This window comes from Capsicum annuum, chromosome 2 (genome assembly GCF_002878395.1).
Source record: "Capsicum annuum cultivar UCD-10X-F1 chromosome 2, UCD10Xv1.1, whole genome shotgun sequence".
NCBI classification, from domain to species: Eukaryota; Viridiplantae; Streptophyta; class Magnoliopsida; order Solanales; family Solanaceae; genus Capsicum; species Capsicum annuum.
This window is the reverse complement of record NC_061112.1, coordinates 2,529,614-2,548,204: the sequence shown is the minus strand read 5'-3', so window position 1 is coordinate 2,548,204 and position 18,591 is coordinate 2,529,614. Positions and strand designations below refer to the sequence as shown.

The 18,591-nt window shown below is 38.3% G+C and overlaps 1 protein-coding gene across 1 annotated transcript in view; it reads left to right on the top strand.

Annotated features, from left to right (window-relative positions):
- LOC107857596 overlaps positions 1-18,591 on the top strand; it is a 75,780-nt gene that overhangs the window by 29,883 nt on the left and 27,306 nt on the right. The window contains exons 5-6 of the mRNA XM_016702414.2: positions 6,371-6,634; positions 8,224-8,444. Of these exons, the coding sequence (XP_016557900.2) occupies positions 6,371-6,634; positions 8,224-8,444 (485 nt within the window). The remainder of the gene's footprint in view (positions 1-6,370; positions 6,635-8,223; positions 8,445-18,591) is intronic.

Sequence of the window (18,591 nt, the reverse complement as noted above, 5' to 3'; positions counted from 1 at the left end):
ACCCTATTGGAGTTTGCGAGGTCCTTTGGGCTGGTGGTGGTGAACTCGAGCTTCCCGAAGAAGAACGAGCACCTGATCACCTTTCGAAGCGCGATAGCCAGGACCCAGATTGACTTTTTGTTGCTTAGGAAAGGGGATAGGGCGTGGTGTAAGGACTGTAAGGTCATCCCGAGTGAGAGTGACTCTTGGTTATGGATTTGGGTATAAAGAAGAATAGAAAGAGGAGGAGTAGGGAGTGTAGACCTAGAATTAAGTGGGGCGGCCTGACGCCAGTGAATGCGTGGGAGATAGGGGAGAAGTTGGCGGGAATGGGGGTGTGGGAGTGTAGGGGAGACGTGGATAGTATGTGGGATAGGGCGGCTAGGTGCATCAGGGAGAATGCAAGTGAGGTGTTGGGGGTTTCTAGGGGCCGGGCCGGGCACCATCAGGGGGATTGGTGGTGGAATGAAGAGGTGGAGAAGAAAGTGGGGACCAAGAAAGGGGCGTATGCCAAGTTGGTGGAGAGTAAGGACGAAGAGGAGAAGCGGGTAAACAGGAAAGAGTACAAGCTAGCTAGGAAGGAGGCTAAGTCAGCAGTCACGGCAGCTAAGACGGCCGCCTTTGAGAGCTTGTATGCAGGGTTACAGGGGAAGGGAGGGGAGAAAAAGTTGTTTAGACTCGCTAAGGCTAGGGAGAGGAAGGGTCGTGACCTCGATCAGGTGAGGTGCATTAAGGGGAAGGACGGTAGAGTGTTGGTGGAGGACGGCCACATTAAGCATAGATGGCAGTCGTACTTTCATAGGCTCTTGAATGACGAAGGGGATAGAGCTATTGTGTTAGGGGAGCTGGAGCACTCAGAGGAGTGTCGGGATTTTAGCTATTGTAGACGTTTTAAGGTAGAAGAGGATAGACAGGCTGTTCGCAGAATGCGAAGGGGTAGGGCGACGGGGTCGGATGAGATACCGGTGGAGTTTTGGAAGTTTGTTGGAGAGGCTGGTGTTAGGTGGTTGACTGGATTGTTTAATGAAATCTTCAAGACGGCAAAGATGTCCGAGGCTTGGAGGTGGAGCATCATGATACCTCTCTATAAGAATAAGGGGGACATCCAGAGTTGCAATAACTATAGAGGGATTAAGTTATTGAGCCACTCTATGAAGATCTGGGAGAGAGTGGTCGAGGTGAGGTTGAGACGGATAGTGTCTATTTCAGAAAATCAGTTTGGATTTATGCCTGTCCGCTCGACGACGGAGGCAATTCACCTGGTACGGAGGTTGGTGGAACAGTATAGGGAGAGGAAGAAGGACCTGCACATGGTGTTTATCGACCTGGAGAAGGCCTACGACAAAGTCCCCAGGGAGGTGCTTTGGAGATGCCTGGAGGTGAGTGGAGTACCGCTGGCATATATCAGAGCAATCAAGGATATGTATGATGGAGCGAAAACTAAGGTGAGGACGGCGGGAGGAGACTCAGAGCATTTCACTGTCCGGACAGGGTTGCATCAGGGATCTACTCTTAGTCCCTTTTTGTTTGCATTGGTGATGGATGTGTTGACGCGGCGTATTCAAGGGGAGGTGCCGTGGTGCATGCTTTTTGCAGATGATGTAGTTCTGATAGATGAGACTCGAGGGGGTGTGAGTGACAAATTAGAGGTGTGGAGGCAAACCCTTGAATCTAAAGGGTTCAGGGTGAGCAGAAGCAAGACAGAGTATGTGGAATGCAAGTTTAATGACGTGAGGCGGGAGAATGAGGTAGTAGTGAAGCTGAAATCACAAGAGGTAGGTAAGAGGGAGAGTTTCAAGTATCTCGGGTCCGTGATCCAGAGTAACAATGAGATTGACGAGGATGTCTCGCACCGTATTGGGGCGGGATGGATGAAGTGGAAGCTCGCGTTGGGGGTGCTGTGTGATAAGAAGGTGCCGCCCAAGCTTAAAGGCAAATTCTACAGGGCGGTAGTCCGTCCGGCCATGTTGTATGGAGCGGAGTGTTGGCCAGTTAAGAACTCCCACATCCAAAAGATGAGGGTGACAGAAATGCGGATGTTGCGCTGGATGTGTGGGCTGACTAGAGGGGATAGAGTTCGGAATGAGACCATTCGGGAGAAGGTTGGTGTGACTTTAGTGGAGTGCAAGATGCGGGAAGCCCGATTGAGATGGTTCGGACACGTGAAGAGGAGGGGCATGGATGCCCCGGTCCGTAGGTGTGAGAGGCTAGCGTTGGATGGTTTTAGGCGGGGTAGGGGTAGGCCGAAGAAGTACTGGGGTGAGGTGATTAGGCGGGACATGGAGCAGTTACAGCTCACCGAGGACATGATCCTAGATAGGAAGGTCTGGAGGACGCGAATTAGGGCAGAGGACTAGGGCCAGTTTGAGTCGCTAGTGTAGGGAATTACTTGGTGGGGGTTTATTCTTGTTAGGAGTCCGTGTTCCATGTTTTATTATGAATCTGTGTGCTTTCCTCTGTTTTATATTACTTATGGGTGCCGTATTTATGTTATGTAATCTTGTGCTGTGCTTTACTATGTGTTTGTGTGGTATCTCGTGTCTTGAGCCGGAAGTCTGTCGGAAACAGCCTTTCTACTTCTTCAGAGGTAGAGGTATGGACTGCGTACATCTTACCCCCCAGACCCCACTAGGTGGGAATACACTGGGTTTGTTGTTGTTGTATTTCTTCCAAGGTAGGAACAGATGGGCTAGAAAGAATTTGGTCACAAATTGAGGTTAGGTCTGCTCGCAACCCAACCAAAGCCAAGACCATAAGGAACCTGTCTCTTTGTATCTCGTGATCATCCAATTTGTCAGTAAAAGGCATAAGAGAATCAAATTTACCCGTTAAGGATTCTACCTAACCCGAATAACACTCTATGTCCTGTTGATTCTGTTGTAGATGAACAATATCAGTCACAACTTTTTAGATGAGTTGTATGTCATTTGCTTACATAGTTTTGGCTTTGTTCCACACTTTGCAACAAGTCTTACAAGACCGAAACAAATTTAACAACTTAGGATCAAGTGAATTCCACAAAAGACTACATAATTGGACATCTATTTTAACCCAAGAAGGTCTATTAGCTGGCCCACTACTACTATTGTTTTTGAGCAAGTGATCTTCAAATCCTTGACCTATAAACCACAATTCTACAGATGCTGCCCAAGAGGTGTAATTACCACTAGCATCTAACTTTACTATGGTTATTGAAAGTGATGGTGTAGAGGAAACAATTGACTTGACAATTTGATCCTCAGTAGTCTGATTATTAGCTTGGTTATCATCCATTTTGTTTTTGTTTGTTCTGGACGAATAAGAAAGAAGTAGAAAGATTCAAAGAAAGAGATAGAAAGGGAATTTATAAAAATGACCTGGAGAAAGAGAGAGGTGAGACTCGACAGTGTTTTGATATGGTTGATCTAGCAACTAGTTGCTCGATCCCTCCTCTTTTTTCTTGTTTTCAGTTTCTGTTGCTGAAAACGAACATTCAGAGGGGGCTAGAACCCCATGCTCTGATACCATGTGAAATTGAAAAAGAAAGGAGATATATTGAGAATTGTATTGATTGATTATTCCCTCAAGTTCGTGGGATGATATAGCTGTTACAGATGATATGAATAAGGAAAGAAAATAGCTGTTACAGATGATGTGAATAAGGAAAGAAAATAAGAAAGTATTACACAATCTCCTAATTGCATGATTCTAGGGATTAGAGAATATTCTCATATCTATACTAATTATACAGAATATTCTCATATCTACACTAATTATATCATATCTAACAGACACAAAAAGAGAGGATTCCACTATACAAAAACCTGTACAACCACTACTCATGTAAAGTTTGTATAAAGTGTAGCATGTTATGTTCATCCTTTACATCCGGAAAATTACATCAAAAAAGCCAAAAAAAACAACATCATACCTGTAGTTCCACAAGTAGGGTCGGGAGGTCAGTGTATATGCAACCCCTACCCCTACCTTATGATGGTAGAGAGGCTGCTGGTGGACCCTCGGCCTAGATAACACATATATAAAAAAATATGAAAAAGGAGATATAGCAGTGAAGAATCCATGATGAAAATAATGGAGAAAAGAACGGTAGCAACAACAAATAATATGATAATCTAAGCAAAAGGTAATACAAAAAAAATCGAAGAATAAGATAGTAGGAGAGTACTAGTTCTAATACTGATAGGGAAAATCAGACAATGCTCGATTACCTACTAACCTTCTATCCTAATCTTGGATCTCCATATCCTCCTATCCAGGGTCAATTCTCGGCAAGTTGCAGGTGTGCCATTTTCAGTCTAATCAATACTCCTTCAGCGTACCTCTATTTCTCCTTATGCCCACAATAGCCAATCTCCCAAACCTCCTCTCTAGGGGCATTTGAGCATTTCTCTTCACATGTCCGAATCATCTAAGTTTCGCCTCCCACATCTCGTCCACCACGAGGGCCAGTCCCACCTTGTCCAAAGTATCCTTGTTCTTAACCCTTTTCGGCACATCCTATCTCAGTGTTCTCGTTTCTGTTACTTTCATCTGCTGGACGTGCGAGTTCTTAACCGGCCAACACTCCGTCCCATACAACATAGCTGGTCTAACCACAACTTCATAGAACTTATTTTGAAGTCTTGGTGGCACATTCTTATCACACAAGACACCGGATGCAAGCCTCCATTTCATTCACCCCCCGGTCCAATACAATGTGTAACATCCTCGTCCGTATCACCATTACCGACCCAAGATACTTGAAACTTCCTCTTTTGGAGATAATTATGAGTACCAATCCTCACTTCCACATCCACCTTGTAAGTTGCATCACTTAGCTTGTATTCTAAGTACTCTGTCTCAACCTGAATTCTTTAGACTCCATGGTCTGTCTACAAATCTCTAGCTTATCGTTAGCTCCGTTGCATGTCCCGTCTATCAATACTATGTCATCTGCAAATAGCATACACCATGGTACCTCCCCTTGGATATGCCGCGTTGGTTCATCCATCAGCAAGGCAAAAAGCCAACAACCATCAATATTTAAGCTTCTGTGCAGTATCTGCTTTTCCTTCAAAACGTCTTGCATTCATTTCCTTACCTATAACGCGACATGCACAAGCATGTACTATAATCCAAATCTTCTTCAATAGTTTACTGATCTCTTTCAGTCCCCAGCAGTTTCTCCAGCACTTATGGTATACAAATTGTACCCTGAATAAGTTGAAGAATGATGGTCAGATCAGGTTGGGCACTGGACAGTGCTATAAAGAGAGGGCTGCAGCTTTCCACCTCTCCATTACATATAAAGCACCTACCGCAGATTGTCATTCCCCTTCTCTTCAGATTACTATGTGAGGCAAGCTTTATGAGTGACCAACCACATTAAAAAAATTTTGTAAGGTGGCTTTGATTTACACAAGTAGTTCCATGTTCAATATGATGCGCTTTCACCCTCATTGTTGATCAGTGTTGAAAGACACTATGCATTTTAAATATTTTACGAGCTTCCCAAATGTTCTCATTGTTTCTTGCACTCTGTGTTACAGTTGAGCTGTGCACCCAACGTAGTTATTCTAATTGCCTTTGTGATTTTTTCTTTCCCACATTAATGTGATGATGCAGGTGGAAGTACAGTAGTTTTGTGTGCATTCAATTCCATATAAAAACCTTACTTTATCTGAAGAAACGGGTGAAAAGCCTGGAAGACTGCTATGAAGCCAAAAAAAAAAAAAAAAAAAACCCAAGTTCTATTGTAGATCTCAGAAGTGGCAAATATCCAATATAAGAAGATGAGTAACTAAAAGTTTTTTCTTGCTCCATTTATTATGAGAACAATTTCTCAAGACCTATTATCATCAACATACTAGGATTCCTGACCCTTTTCCATAAAAAGATCGCTTATAAAAGGAAAGAAGTGTACCATAAGATGACTGGAAAAGCACCTAGATTTGATATGATGAAAAATAATCTAAACAAAATAGTAACCTAGAAAATAACCCAAATCCTAAGAAGCTGCTTTTAAGGGCTATTAAAGTACATCATGAACTTCACCATTACTTCTAGTATCTTCTAGAAACTTTATTAATCCATTTCTAGAAGCTTCTCATTTAGGTTAAAAAGGTTAAGTTTAGGTTAAATTGTTTACAGATGGACTAAAAATTGGTTCACATAAATTGAAACAGGAAAAAGAGAATGAAAAGAAACCTGGAATGCGGATCATGCAATTATTTACTGACACAGTATTACTAAAGTATTTTGTAATATGTATCATTGCTTCTATAGCTTTATTGAGGAATAACTTCTGTGCTACCTCCCCTCCTACATTCTGCGTCTCTGGAAAGTAAGTAGACTAGATTTTACATACTATATAGATGCCTCTGTCCTCATTCTAGAAACATCTTATTTGCAGGTGACTTTCAAGGGCCTGCACTAGTAGTCATCCTTGAAGGCGCAAACTTAAGTAGAGACGAAGTAGCTGGACTTCAGTTTCTTCCACCTTGGGGTCTGCGTGGTGATACCATGAACTATGGGCTGGGATTGCTTAGTTGTTTCTCAATTAGTGATTTTGTGTCAGTTGTTTCAGATGGCTTCTTGTACATGTTTGATCCTAAAGGTTTAGCTCTTGCAATGCCTTCACATCGTGCACCAGCTGCGAAAATGTTCTCGCTACGAGGTACATACTGCATTTTTGGTCTACTTAGATCATGCTTATATACTCCTGTGCGCATATTAATTATGCTGAAAAAATGTGAATAAATTTGGTTTTTACAGATACAATTTGGTACTCTGATCACTAAATGCTAAATTTAGTGGTCTAATACTGTTATTGTAAATGATTATTAATAAAAAAATTGTCTGAAATAATTCGGTGAAAAGAAAAAACAATGTCATTGAGCAGTTGCTATTAGAAGTTACCATGTAGAAACAGAAAAATTCATTATCGTATTTTTACATGTAAATATGTAATGTTTATGTAATGCTGAGATAAATTTAGCATGATGATGACATGACCTGCCACTACAAATAACATGTTATTTTAGGCAACTGATTGTGCATTTTCCCCATTCCATTGTCTGTAATGATCTCATACTGAAGTTCGTTACAAATTTTTCCGTATGTGCACATCCATCTTATTTTATGCTTATACATATTTTTTACAGTCCTATGTTCAACATTTAAATTGTTCTGATGAATATACTTTTTTTTTTTATAACCTAGTGCTTTTTAAATGTGAAAAGTGGGTGAATGGGATAATAGGTCCTAACAACCTGCAAAAGTATGTAAAGATGTATGTGATTTTTACAGGCCTGCTTTGCTATGATTTGTATTAACTCCTTCAGTAAGTAATATAATCTACTGAGTTAAATAACTGGAGAGGTTCCAAAATGAATATCAAGTGATATAATCCACTAACTAATGTATTCCTGTTGAAACTTGGTAAAAGGGTATCAGACCATACAGAAAAGGAAGGAATACAGTTTCTTGAAGTTATCGTTGCTTTATATTTCTTAATATGAATATTAAAATTGATAAGATGAAACTAAAGCATAATAAATTCATGCAATAGTTGAACTCATGCTTGGGATTGGTATCGATATGTTAAGAGGTTTGACCAAAGAAGAAAAATTACAAGTGATCTAAATTGTACTCATTGCGCTGTAATTGATGAAGTGAATTATGTTGGTAGATGTCTACAATTCCTATCTAACAGACTCTTTTGGTTGGAGATATATCTTCTACAAGTGTTTAGACACAACTTCAAACTTAACATAGTGCAAATAAATTGAGCTAGTATTTGCAAGTCAATGGTTGTTTTACTATTTTGTCCAATTCTTAACATCATTTGAAATAGGGAATTTGAAGTTGATAAACTTGTTTAAAGAGTATTTCAAGTTAAATGATGGTTTTCTCTCACAATATTTCAACTTTTTCTCCAACTGAAATCCAGCCACTTTGTGGGATTTCAGTGGGGGTATGTTGTTGTTGTCTCCATGTGAAATTCATGTCCAAGCACAAATACTTTTCCCAGCTTCAACTTCAAACTCTCGTTGTTTCAACTTTGTTTAAATATCGTCCAAATGGGGCCATACGACTGCTGATGTGTTCTCGCTAAATGTTCATGATGCTGTCCAGAACTTCTATTTCTGCTCGATCAACCATAATCATTTCTGTCTAACATGTTCTCTATGAGACTATGAGGGTTTCAAGTATTACATCCAACGCTATTAGGCATTGATGAGCGAGGTTCTTGGCTTTGTTCAGGGACTAATTTGACGGAGCGATTCCGTGATCAGTTCAGTCCCCTGTTGATTGATCAAAATGTGCCGTGGTCGTTGTCCAATTCTACTGTCATACGAATGCCTTTTTCCCTGGAATGCATGAAAGATGGATTGGAGTTTGGCCTGAAGAAGATTTCAATGATGCTTGATAAATTCTTAAATAATGCTTCTGCGACGATCTTGTTTTTGAAGTCAGTTTTGCAGGTAATGCTTCTCTATTTTCAAGTTGGATGTGTTGAACCATTAATTTTTTAAGTGGCACCTTCTTTTATTTCCACTTTTACATGCAAAATTAGAACATTTACTGTAATATTATTTTTTTTTTTTGGATGAAGTATCCAACTATAGATCATTGTGTGTGAATTCAATTTATTTGTCAAAATGACATTCTCCCATCGAATAAAGAGGTATCATGCTCATCTTGTTCCTCAACGTACTCCTATAATATAACTGTTAAAAGTCCCACATCAAAAAAGGAATGGGTAATTGGTCTCTTTGTATGGAATTAGACAATCCCCCTCATGAGCTAGCTTTTAGGATTGAGTTAGACCCAAGATTCATTTTTTACATGGCATCAGAGCCTTAGCCCATCTCAATTCTTGGTTCACCGATGTAAGCCCCCCATATTATATTGTCCACACATCCGTTAACAAGGTTTGGGCGTGTGAGGGAATCTTAAGAGTCCCACATCAAAAAGGTATAGTAATTGGACAATCCTCGCCTCATGAGCTAACTTTTGGGGTTGAGTTAAGCCCAAAATTCATTTTTTATAATTGCTAGTTGATAAATGCAATATACGTATTATGTACTTTATGAAAGTTGAGTTTTAAGTATTTTAATGAGATCTACAAGTATTTTAATGGGATTTGCACAAATGCTGCATTTGACCTTGGTAAATTTTATTTATTAGATGAACTTGTTGGTTGCTAAATCTATCGAAAATTCTATTCTTTTTTGTAAAAATAACATCGGGCCTAACTCAACCCCAAGGGAAGGGAGGATTGTCCAAGTCCATATAAGCAAACCATCAGGTCATTCCCCAACCAATGTGAAATTTTAACTTACTCTTAACATCACCCTTCATGTTCAGACCCAATTGGAGCGTGGACCGAGACACCTAGACCTAACTTTGATATCATGAAAAGATACAACACCTGGACCTAACTCAACCAAAAAGCTAGCTCGCGAGGGGAGGATTGCCAAGTCCACAAAAGCAAACCACCAGTCCATTCCTCAACTAATGTGGGACTCTTAACCTATTCTAACACTTCTAGATCAATACACATCTTTTTTGTTGAGAAAAATGCAAGTGTATTATAGATATCGCACTAAGAAGGTGTTGTTAAAAGTATTTACAAACTACCAAGAGTGCACCCTGTATTTACACCTACAATAAACTGTGAGAAATAATGGAGAAATGTATTTTTGGATTATGTATCTATTTTATTACATTGAATCCTATTTATAGACACTATATTTCAAGCCTTTCCATATAGGTAACAATGTACAAAACTTATTCTGATTCCTATCCTAACACTGCCCCTCAAGCTGGTGCATACAAGTTATGTGTGAACACCTAATTTTTGACCATACTTATGGTTTTACACTATTTTATTGTTTAAAATATTTCTTTTAGTATTTTAAATTAGATATTTTGATTTAGTTTCATTTTTAGTAAGTTTATTTTTAAAGATTTGGAAACTACAAAAATAGAGTTACATTTTAGGATAAATTTTGTTTTTATTTTCCAAAATAAAAAAGAAGAAAATACTACAATATATATATATATGTTTTCTTTTAAATGAAAGTGAGCACAGGTGAGACGACCCCACTTCCCACATCCCTTTCCCCACGATTTTGGTTTTAATAAATAAACTAGTAATTCTAGTATTATTTTCTTCGTGAATATTTATTTTAAAATCTAACTATTTTTATTAGTCTAAACTAGTTAGTTATTTAATGTTTGTTATTGTATTTGATGTTTTATCTTTTAGAAAGTAAGAAAGAAAAAAAAAGGCCAGCAAAGACAAAAAAATACTAGGTGATTCTTCCCATATGTTCTAGCCGTGTTGGACAGAGTTATCTGATATGTGTTGCTGGTAGGAGGTGGCAGGCCCCTAAATTTAGTCGAGGTGCTCGAAAGCTGGTCTGGACATAACAGTGGTACAACTATAAAAAAAAAAACCAAAATAAGGAAAAAAAAGGGACAAAGCTGGAAAAAAATACTAACCTAAAGATAGTGATGCTAATCCCTTTAAAACTCTCATCCAAATCTAATTTCGAACCCCATAAAATTTTGTCTCCTATTTAAATCCAATTCTAAAACTACCATTTAAGCTCAATCCTAATCTCCTAACAAGTACTACATCTACACGAACACTACCGTATAGCATAATATATAAAGACACGCAAACAGAATTCAAAATACAAGACCAAAGACAAAACAGAGAACGAGAAACAGAAACAGAAAAAGAAAAGAAAAAAATGGAGAGAAAAGAAAGCAAAAAGTTAGAGAGCAGGAGAAAGAAAAAAGATAGAGGAGAAGGAAAAAAGTAAAAAAAAAAACAAAGAACATATAGAATGAGAAAAGAAAAGATCAGTCGGAGTTCGAGGTTTTGTTCTCGGTCTTGATTCACTAATGATTCATTCCTTTTACTTAGTAATAATTTCAAATCATGCTCTAGTTATGTTTTATTATTATATTTGTTTATTTTTTTTGAATCAATGAGTTTTTTTCATTGGTTTCCTTGAGTTTGATCTCACATTGTGACCTAATGATAAATTTATAGTAATTATGTGAGATAATTAAATGTCTATTAAGATGAAATCCAGGGATTAGGTTTGTTAAATTTAATTGCATCTGTGTGGGTTTGAGGTGAAAAAATATATATATAAAGAATTTTTTTGCGATTTTGTTATGTCATTCTTAATTGTTTGATTTGATTAAATTGTTAGTAGCATACTCATGAATAATTATAGGAAAACATGGATAAATTTTAGGCACAAGATGCCAACAAAAAGAAGAGAATAAGTCGTGGTAAGGCTGGAAAGTGTTGGTACGAATACACCACACATTAATAAAACAAGACAGTTTTGAACAAGTTTAAAACAAATCCAAAAACAGGGGACATAAACATTTCAGGCTCATTGCATAATGTATTCGAAACTTAATTTAAGCCAAATATAAGTCAATAAAGGGACCATTCTAGAATCATGGGATTCAAGGTGTGTATGATAACTTCTGTTCTGTCAATAGATTTCGTTACCCAAATTTCTAGTTCATGGACCGATACAATGTCAAACTTTCTTTTGATTAAGGATTCAATTAGGTGACATGGAACACCAAAATTCAATTCGAAGTGGCAACCCCGAATAAATAAATAATCTCTAATCAAAATCGTCACTTTAATTGAAAAAATTCTTAAAAAAACTCTTTAAGTGGGGAAAACAAAGAGGGTGTGATAATATATACTATCTACAAGCCGATCACTTGACTTCACAAATTTTGTAACAATATCTCCGGAGAGTATCTTTTTCGTGAGAAAGTGACAGTCAATCTTAATGTGTTTAGTACTCCTATGAAATACCGGATTCGATGAGGGCCACTTGGTTGTCACACAAGTTTCATATGACTAATTTCTCCAAATTTTAGTTCTCTGAGCAACTATTTAATCCAAAGTAGCTCACATGTTGCTACTACTATTGCTTCTGCACTTGATCGAGCAACCACACTTTGTTTTTTTACTGTTTCTAAACACCAAATTACCTCCTAAAACACGTTAATCGGATGTAGAACGTCTATCAGAAGGTATCTCCTACCCTATCGCCGTCTGTGTATTCGACGATTTGTTTATGGCCTTGATTCTCAAAGAGTAGTCTAGTCCTTTACATGGAGTTGGCTTTATATATCGCAGGATATAGACAATTGCATCCCAATGACTATCACATAGGGAGTAGACAACTGCATCCTAATAACTATCAGATAGGGAGAATCCATGAACTGACTCACAATAACACAAGAAAAGAATGTCAGTTTCTAGTCTATGTGAGATAAGTCAACGTACCAACCGGTTGCCTATATTTTCCAGGATCATGAGGGGCTTCCCTTGTTGATTTTGGTATTCATATCTATAGGAGTTTCAAATGTCAGTGAGTCTACATTCCATCATTCACGTCTCCTCAAGAATGTTTAAGGCGTACTTGTATTACGAAATAACAATTCCTGATCTGGACTGTCTAACAACCTTAATATCTAGTAAATACTATAATCTGCCAAGATCTCTAATCTGGAGATGATGAAAGAGATGTTGCTTTAAATTAATGATGCCATCCTGATGATTACAGTTAATAACGATATCGTATTTGGAGAAGAATGTCGATAAATCACTGATTGATCAGCTTCAATACGGGTTATGTTGAACTCCTACATTACTGTTTTGAACTTTCCAAACTAGGCTCGAGGAGATTGTTTCATGCCACAAAGTGACCGCCGCAATCTACACATCAGGCTAAACTCTCCTTGAGCAACAAAACCAGGTGGTTGCTCTCTATAAACTTCCTCCTCAAGGTCGTCATGGAGAAAAACATTCTGAATGTTCAACATATAAAGAGGCTAATGACATACAACTACCGTGGATAGAAACAGACAAACATGCTACTTTAGCCACGGGAGAGTGTTCGCTGTAATCAAGCCTAAATATTGATATATCCCTTGGCAACCAGACGAGCCTTAAATCGATCAACTTGATTATTTGGACCAACTTTGACTGCATAAATCCAAAGACAACCAACAATACTTGAAGCGCCCAAGTACCATTGGCATGGAAAGCATACATCTCGTCAAACATAGTTTTAGAATTGGAGTAGAAATAGGAATAGTAAATAAAATACTACTTGGAAAAGGATTGCAATGTAATGTCCTAGTTGATAAAGGATTATAGTGTAGTAGTCTCCTAGTTGGAAAAGCATAAACATAGTGTCTATAAATAGGGTCTCAATGTAATAATGTAGTTACAATAATTCAATAATATTTTTCTCTTATATTTTTCACATGGTATTAAAGTCTCCACGAACGGGATTCTTTGTTAAATGGCCTTTTCAAGTTTACTTTTCAATTAAATAGAAGGCAAAATGCTCTTCTGGACCCTTGCACTATGTTGGTTTTGTAAGTTGGACACTTCTACTTACATGTTTGTTATCTGGACCCCTGAACCCACTAAAAAATAATATTTTAAATCCTTGTTTGGTGAGTGTAACACACTCTCCCCACGTCAGCTGCAACGTCAGCCACATCTGCCACGTCATCTAAAAAAAAGAAAAAGAATGTATTACATTAAATTTCAAATCATTTTTAAAATGCTAAATAACAAATTAAATATTAAAATTAATTTAATTAAATAAGAAAAATTTTTAATTGTAGAAAAATTTTAATAATCATATTTTTATTTTTGCTCACAAATTAAACATCAAATCCATTCCAAGTAATTAAACTTCTTCTCCAACTAATTTAAATTTTTAACTATAAATTCATATATACAACATAATAAATTTTCGATTTTTAATTTGAAGATCTTTAAAAATTCACAAAAAGTTTAATTTTTTTCAAGCGAAATTCATTAATTTTTTTCAATATTCACTATCACTCACTTTTAATTTAAATTTAAATTTTAATCCCCCAAAAATAAAAAGATTTCAAATTTAAATTTTAATTCAAAAAAAAAAAATGAAAAGAATTGAGTTGAGGGAAAATTAAAATAAAAAGTGAAGGTGGTGGGGGCTGGGGGTGGGGTGGGGTGGGGATGAGGCTGCGAGGGGTGTGGGGGATGCGGGTGGGGAGGGGCTTGGACGGGGCTGGTGGGGTGTGGGGGCTGGGGTGGGGTGGGGACGAGGCTGGGAAGGGTGTGGGGGCTGGCGGTGGGGAGGGGATGGACGGGGTTAGTGGGGTGTGGGGGGTTGGGGACGGGTCTGGGGTGGGGTGGAGGGGCTGGGGGTTGGGTGGGATGGGGTTAGGTGGGTTGTGGGGGTGGGGACGGGTTGGGGTGGGGAAGGGCTGGACGAGTGTTGGGGTGGGGTGGGGTGGGGTGGGATGGGGCTGGGTAGGGTGTTGGGGTGGGGATCGGCTGGGGTGGGGTGGGGAGGGAAAAAAATGTTTTTATTTTTTTAAAATTTTTAAAAATATTTTAAAATTATTTTTAAATTTATAAAAATATTTTTAAATTAAAAAAGATGGAGGGGTAAAAAGGACCCGTTTTTAATTATTTTTTTTAATTTTAATATCATTCTTATTTTTTTAATTATTTTAATATAAAATTGGCAAAAAATTGTCCCTCACTCGCACAACCAGGCGAGTGACTACACTCTCTTTGTCCTAGTCATCGTTTCAATGCCACATAAGCAAGGTCAACGGTCAAAGGATGCAAGATATTGCTTTTTAATGGGTTCAAGGATCCAAATGATAAACATGTAAGTAGATGTGTCCAACTTACAAAACCGACATAGTACAGGGGTCCAGAAGAGCATTTTGCCTTAATAGAATACAATTTTTTTTTGGTTCAAGATCTACTCATTTCTTGATTTCGGGATGACCTATATATTTTATACCAGCTTCCAGCAATTTTTCTGTGTCAGATTTGAGTTTTCAGTGACATTTGCTACTTTTCCAACTACTTTTTCAGTTTGTTCCTTTGCAATTGTGATCTCTCAGACGTCCCCAACTCAGTCCTTACCAGCTTTCTTACAGATATCCTTACGAAGTCCCTCATTGGTCCTCGTATACTACGTAAACCGTCACTATATCTACCCTCATATCCGTTCTGATCTCTCCAATAAAGATCTATTGGTCATTTGAAATCCTAGGACCTAAGTGTTATTATCTTTTAGGAATTTAATTCTAATTTTCTTATTTAATCGTATACGTGGAGCACAAGAGCTGGTAATGTCGGAGCACAATACAAGGAGGAGAAATTTAACCAATTAACTACGCGTAAGAATGACATATGTACTCTGTTTGGTATTCAGGAATCATAGAACTGCCCTTGAATCTGAGAAAAAGAGTGTTCTATTCCTTTGAAAAATCCAGAAATATCTTCTTGTGTTTGTTAGGCTTACAGCTAAAAGCATGATTTTCATGTTGGCCCATAGGGCGAGCCAATTTAAGCATGTCAAAAACTACTAGAATGAATATTGCAATTTGAGGAGCGTTGACATCTCCAGATTTTCTTTCTTTACATAAGCATCAGGTGATTGACTATTGTTCTTTCTCAACGTCTTTTAGAATTTTTTTTTTTTAATTTTTTTTTTTCCCATCTTGTTTTTTAGTTGTCAAGGCAATCTGAAAGTCAAATATTTTAAAGGTTACCTGCATAAGGTCTAGATTCTGATTCTGTTTGCAACAACAACAACATCCCAGTGTAATCCCACAAGTGGGGTTTGGGAGGCTAGAATGGACGCAGACCTTACGGCTACCTCGTAGAGTTAATGCAAACTAATCGAAATGGAAAATACTACTCAATGCACAATAGAAAGGACAATAACGGAAATGAAATAATGCAATAATCGGCACTGAAACACTAGTGAAAGCTGAAATCAAAGATGAAGGAACTACAAGCATAGTGCTAACAATACTAAAAAGACAGGGCGTCCAAGGATGACCACCAAACCTATATCTCAAAGAGGAGCGAAAGAACGCTCAACTACCAATTAACCTTTTACCTTGATACGCGACCTCCAAACTCTTCTAAAGCCATGTCCTTGGTAAGGTCAAGATGATCCAGGTCCTCTCTAATCACTTGCCCCAATACTTCTTCCACCTGCCTCTACCTCTCCCGACGCCCGCCACTGCCAACTGCTCACACCTTCTCACTGGGCCATCTACATTTACATACTACAATGGCATCAAGAGAGAAGGCTGAACAATAATAGGAGACAAGCAAAAACAGTTAGAAAATTCAAGGCAACGGAGCAAGAGACAATAAGCAAGTCACAGTAATCTTGAATAAGAAGTAGAAGCGGCTGAACAGTAATTGGCAACAAACCGCAAAAAAGTAAAATTTCAGGCAACAAAGCAAGAACAGAGGCTAAAATCAAGGAAGAAGGCAAGAATATCAAGGATAGATTGCACCTTTTTGTGTCGAATTTCCAAACTTTCTTGCTTGCTGCTTGCACTGCTTCCCGGTCTGAATCTGGTCCAGATGCGGCGTTTTCATAATGACCTCTTGGAGTGGAAACATGGACGACCCAAGAACATGGTAGAGAAGAGAGGTGGAGGGGTCGCATTCGCCAGATTCCGGCTGGCTGTTGTTGTAGATGAAAAAGAGAAGGGAGAGGGGAGAGAGCGGACTTCCTTGCCTGACCACCATGGTGTGTGTGTGAGAGAGGGAGGGGGGGGGGGGGGGGGGGGGGGGGGGAGGAGGGGGGGGGGGGGGGTTAGTGTGTAAGTTGTAATCCTCAGCATTAAGGAATGCTGGAGACCCCCAAGAAGTTATGAACAAAGAGCTATGAACCTAGAGCTAATTACAAAGAGCCTAAAAGAGCTACCAATTGATTTGCATCCTTTGCATTTGCACCTTTACACAAAAAATGAAAATTTACTATAAGTTTCACTAAATTTTTTTGCAAAGTATTAAATCTATCCTCAAAATACCTCCCATTTCTTTCCTGCCACACTGTCCACCAAATACATGATGGAACTGCTCCCCATCATCTCATCTGGGACTTGCTAACGTCTCCAATTCCAGCAGCTTAGAAGACCTGCTGTGTATTCTGCCATCGTCCAATTGTTATCTATGAGGCTGAAGAAGTCACTTACAATGCAGAAACAAATGATTGTCTCCGCAACCTGCAACCTCATTACAAAGGAAACATCTTGATGCAGTTTGATTGCCCCTCTTTTGTAGAGCTTCATGAGTGAGGCAGAGTCACTAACCATGTGAACCACTTGATTTTGGATGGAACCAGACATCTCCACACCCTTGTCGATGGTCTTGATCTGCCTCCTGGTTCCCAAAACGTCCAATTTTTTATTTTTTTTTGCGAAGGTAACTACTTGTTTTCTATTCCAAACAATCAAACCTGCCACAACATGTGACGGGTTTCCATAATTACAATGTAAGAGAGTAACAGGAAGATCTTCAACCCTATAGCAAAAACTTATAATACTTACAATGAGCCTAAAACATCCATAACTGATTCTAGATCTTCCATATACTCCAAGAATGAAATAAACTATGCAATCCATCTTCATCTGCGGAATGTTGTTGCACTTGTCTTGGAAGCATATGAGATTTCTTTCCTTCCACACAAACCTCCAAAAGCACGCAGGTATGATTTTCCATCTTTCTTTATGACCAGAGATACTAGCATAGCTGCTCCAGATTTTCAGAGTCTGTACTAGCCTCCTTGGCATCACCCAGTTCAGATCCTTCATGTTGATGAAGATTTTTCACAAATAGCTAGTGATCCTACAGTGTAGAAAGTGTTGGTTTTAATACTGTTAAAATAACGTAGCACGGAGTGACAAGAACTTAGCGGCTGAAAATGGAGATGAGTTATAGAAGAAGAGATGTAAGACATAGAGAAGCCTTTTTCTTTTTCTGTTTTTGAAGTAAAGCTGCATATATATTTTTTTATCATCAACACTTAACTTAATAGTGCTATTACAACTAAAAATAGATTACACGTACTATAAAAAGAAACCTATTTGCTACCAAAATAACAACTAATCAGTCTCCTATCAAAAATAGGAATCCCAATTTGACTAGGAGTTGTGTGTTAAAAAACTGAAGAAAAACAAAAAACAAGTCACGTGCATTATTCCTTAAAGCAACTTTTAACATTCCTTGCTTTTGGAACTGCAAAATTTTTCGTCTTCTGTCTTGGGATCTCTGCACTTGATAACTAAAAGCGACCTTGTGAATAAATCTGCAGGTTCATTTTTTGGCTTGAAGTGAACTAAATTCACTCCTCGTCTTGAATGCAACCCTTGACTATTAAATCCTTTTGACATGTCATTCTGCTTCATTTGCATCTTGGATTTAAACTTACCCGTTTTATTTTTCGATAACTCCTCTATTGCTTCAATTCCTCTAGGAATATTGAAAGCTCATTTACACCTAGCAGGTTCACATATTGCTTGTGTTTTTTCAATTAGAATATCATCTTCTAATTTTTTTCAGCCTATCGTCTTTTCATGTTCTGAAGAAACATCTTTCAGTGGATCAAATAAGAAATGTTTACCTTTCATATTAATGTTTAAAACTTCTTTTCCAGCACCATCATTGATGAAGCAATGCTTATCATCTAAGGATACTTTGTATCCTTTTTGTACTAAGTGATAACTACTCAGCATGTTTTG